General features: G+C 47.3%; 1 protein-coding gene across 1 annotated transcript; it reads right to left on the bottom strand.

Annotated features, from left to right (window-relative positions):
* Positions 1-1,542: 1,542 nt before the first annotated feature.
* On the bottom strand, positions 1,543-3,030 carry adra2c (adrenoceptor alpha 2C). The gene has a single exon (XM_037690056.1). The coding sequence runs from the start codon at positions 3,028-3,030 to the stop codon at positions 1,681-1,683; it is 1,350 nt and encodes a 449-aa protein (XP_037545984.1). The 3' UTR covers positions 1,543-1,680.
* Between the last annotated feature and the right edge of the window lie 282 nt (positions 3,031-3,312).

Raw genomic sequence — 3,312 nt, 5'->3', positions numbered from 1 at the left:
GTTTTTTATTATAATATTTTTAGAGCTTATATTTATGACTTTGGAACAGTAAATACAAGCGACATGTACAGAACGATTTGCTGCAAATCAGTGAAACGACAACTTGAACCAGAGCCTGATTTTTTTTTTTCCATCTGATCCAAAACATGCACAAAACAACGTCGGCACATTATTTCCTCTTTGCTCCCGAGCCTCAGGAGAGCCCTCCTTTTACACCTTACTCAAAGATATACATGTAAGAATGTCTGAGTCACACTGGTGCTGGTGTCAGTGGGACAAACAAACAAACAAACAAACAAACAGCTGTTTAACAGTAATAAAAATGCAGTGGTGAGTCTTCAGACAGCTGCAGTCGTGTCTTTATTTGATCTTTTCCGTGTGCTCAAAGCAGAGAAGTAAACAGTTGTTCTTTCTTTTAGAAAAAGACAGAGGTCAGGTGTAACAGGAAAACATTTCAGAGCGTTGTTGATCATACAAACAATCATATTAACACGTGTGATTATGAGGCACCGCACAATAACAGAGTCCTCGCTTCAATTATTTACACAAGAGAAGAAGAAGAAAAAGCATCAGCCCTTCTGGCTATAGAAAGATGGAAACGTTGGCTGTATAAATCATTTCCACATCTTTGTTTACGCGATATTAATTTGTGCACGTGTTTTTGTCTTCGTGCGAGCAGCGGTCAGTAAAAACGATCAGTGACGTTGTTTGGCTTTGACTGTGGCTGTAAGGAAGAGAGGGAATCTATCCGACAAAACAGTCACTCCATCGGAGGGAATACGGTTTTTTGAAAAGGCTTTTGCTCGTCGGTACACACACACGTGCACACACACACACACACACACTAACAGTCAGGGTAAGATGCAGTGAAGCCTTCATCAGCTCGCCTCATCAGGACACAGGTTCATCTTCTGGTTCTGTGTTTCATGCGTGCAGATGCCGGCACACAGTGAACGCATCAGCAGGTGCCCATCTGCCTCTGGAGGAACTCCTAAATCATCCGGGTTCAGGAATGTGCAAAGACCTGCCGGTGAAAAGGCCACGCCATCAAGTCCAACTTCATCACGGACTGGGGGTGAACAGCAACGATCCTCCGCAGTTCAAACCTCACACATGACACTGAATACAGGATTACAGAGATTCTGTTCTTTAACATGACTTTTGTCTCTTTTTTTTTTGGTGATGCAGTTTTGCTACGTGAGCAAGGAGCCCCATTGTCCCATTGGTCTTCATGTCGAGAGAGACAGACGCGACTAAAGCGATACAAACAACGAGTAAAAGACAGAAAAAAGAACCGTAGATTGAAGATTGTCAAGGCCTTCGCAGTATTGTCAGAGTGAACCCCTCATCCGTGACGTGCAGCCACTGTGGCGGGCATGCGTCACAGGAACCGTGAGGACTCTGCTGCTTTTACTTCACTGAAGAGACGAGCGCTCAGTGGACGAGATGAGCTGAAGCCACTTCAGAGTCCAAAAGCAGCGTGAAAGGCAAAGAGCTGTCAGCTTCCTCTCTGGTGGTCATAAGTTCATTCCATCTTTTCCCTCGTGGCTCAGTCCTTCATTTTGTATGCGATCCCTGAAAGTCGGAGTGTGAAAGCGCCCGAGGCCAACAATTATCAAGCCACTCGGAGCGTTTAATTTGATGTCTGCAGGTTAAACTACCGTTTCCAAACGGGCGCCTTCAAAAGGAGCGTTTCCACGGCGTGCACAGGATCTTCTGGAACGCTCTGCGAAAGTCCTGGTTGAAGATGGTGTAGATGACCGGGTTCAGTGAGCTGTTGCAGTAGCCAATCCAGAAGAAGAACTTGAACAGCATCTCCGGGATCTTGCACGGATCGCGGCAGATCCCATACAGGCTGTAAGAGAAGAAGAACGGGAACCAGCACACCACAAACACGCCCATGACCACAGCGAGGACAAACGTGAAGCGCTTCTCCCGAGCAGCAGAGACCTTCTTCCGATTGACGGTGCTCCTGCGCTTGCGACGAGATGAAAACAAATCCATAGATTTTGAACTTGAACGTGACTTCCTGCTCGAGTATTTGGAGGCGGAGCTGCTCTTCCGGCTGGACTTTCTGTCTTTCCTGTCATCCTGATGATGCTTTGAGGAACCCAGACATTTCCTGGGTTTCTCGTCTGATGAGCTGCTGTCCTCAAAGTCGTCGTCGTGGTCAGCTGCTTGATGTTTTGGCTCAGTGGGTTGAGAGGAACCAGCCGTTTGTTCCTGGCTGTGGCCATTTTCACGTTGCTTATCCTTCAGGTTCCCACCCTGAGTAGACTTTATGGACCCGCCTTTGCCTGGTTCGGTTTGATCCATCCCATTCTCCATGGGTGAATCCATGTCCCGTCTTTTCTCCGACAGCGTCCTGGTCCTGGTTTTTGCTACTTGATAGATTCGAATGTACACCAAGATCATAATAACACAAGGAGCAAAGAACGACCCGATGCTGGAGTAGAGGATGTACCACGTGTCATCGTTCAGGATGCACTGGGGATTCTCCTCACTGCTGCTCCTGTCCAGGGATATCAGTGGAGGGAATGAGATTATGGCTGAGATCAACCAGACCACCACAATCATGCCTTTCACTCGTTTCGGTGTCCTCTTTAAGTTGTACTCAACCGCCTGTGTCACAGACCAGTACCTGTCCAGACTAATGGCACACAGGTGAACAATCGAAGAGGTGCAGAATAAAACATCCAGAGCCAGGTAGATGTCGCACCAGATTTTGCCAAAAAACCAGTAGTGCATAAGTTCGTTTGCCAGAGAAAAGGGCATGACCAGCGTGGCCACCAGGATATCCGCACTGGCCAGGGAGACCAGAAAGAGGTTCTGAGGTGGTTTCAGAGCTCTGCTTGTCAGAACAGCAATCACAACCAAGATGTTCCCGACTATCGTAAACAGAATAAGAAAGCTGACGAGTCCAGCCAGACCCCAGATAGCCAGCTGGGTGTACTGGTCCTCAGATGTGGAATTAAAGGAGGTGTTTTCTGCCTCTTTCCAGTCTTCCCTGGAGATATTAATTAAATCCATTTTTGTTTTAAATCAAGGAATGGCTTGAATCAAATCTGCACGTGCGGGAAGAAAAGCTGGAAAATATCTCCAGACTTGGGCGCATGTATCAGCAGAGACAGAAGCAAACACCAAATGGCTTTTTTTATTCTCTCTCCCCCACCTGGAGTCTTCCACATCCTGCGCGTGAGTCTCTCCTTCGGAATAAAAAAAGTCCAGTGTTGAAGTCTTTCAGTCCTTATCGTGAAACGCGGCTCTGCAGCCACGTTTCCATGATGGTGAACGCGCGGCTCGCTCCTCTGC

The sequence above is a fragment of the Nematolebias whitei genome, chromosome 16, assembly GCF_014905685.2.
Source record: "Nematolebias whitei isolate Nwh7 chromosome 16, NemWhi1, whole genome shotgun sequence".
NCBI classification, from domain to species: domain Eukaryota; kingdom Metazoa; phylum Chordata; class Actinopteri; order Cyprinodontiformes; family Rivulidae; genus Nematolebias; species Nematolebias whitei.
The sequence above is the reverse complement of the archived record's forward strand: the minus strand, read 5'-3'. Positions and strand labels throughout refer to the sequence as shown.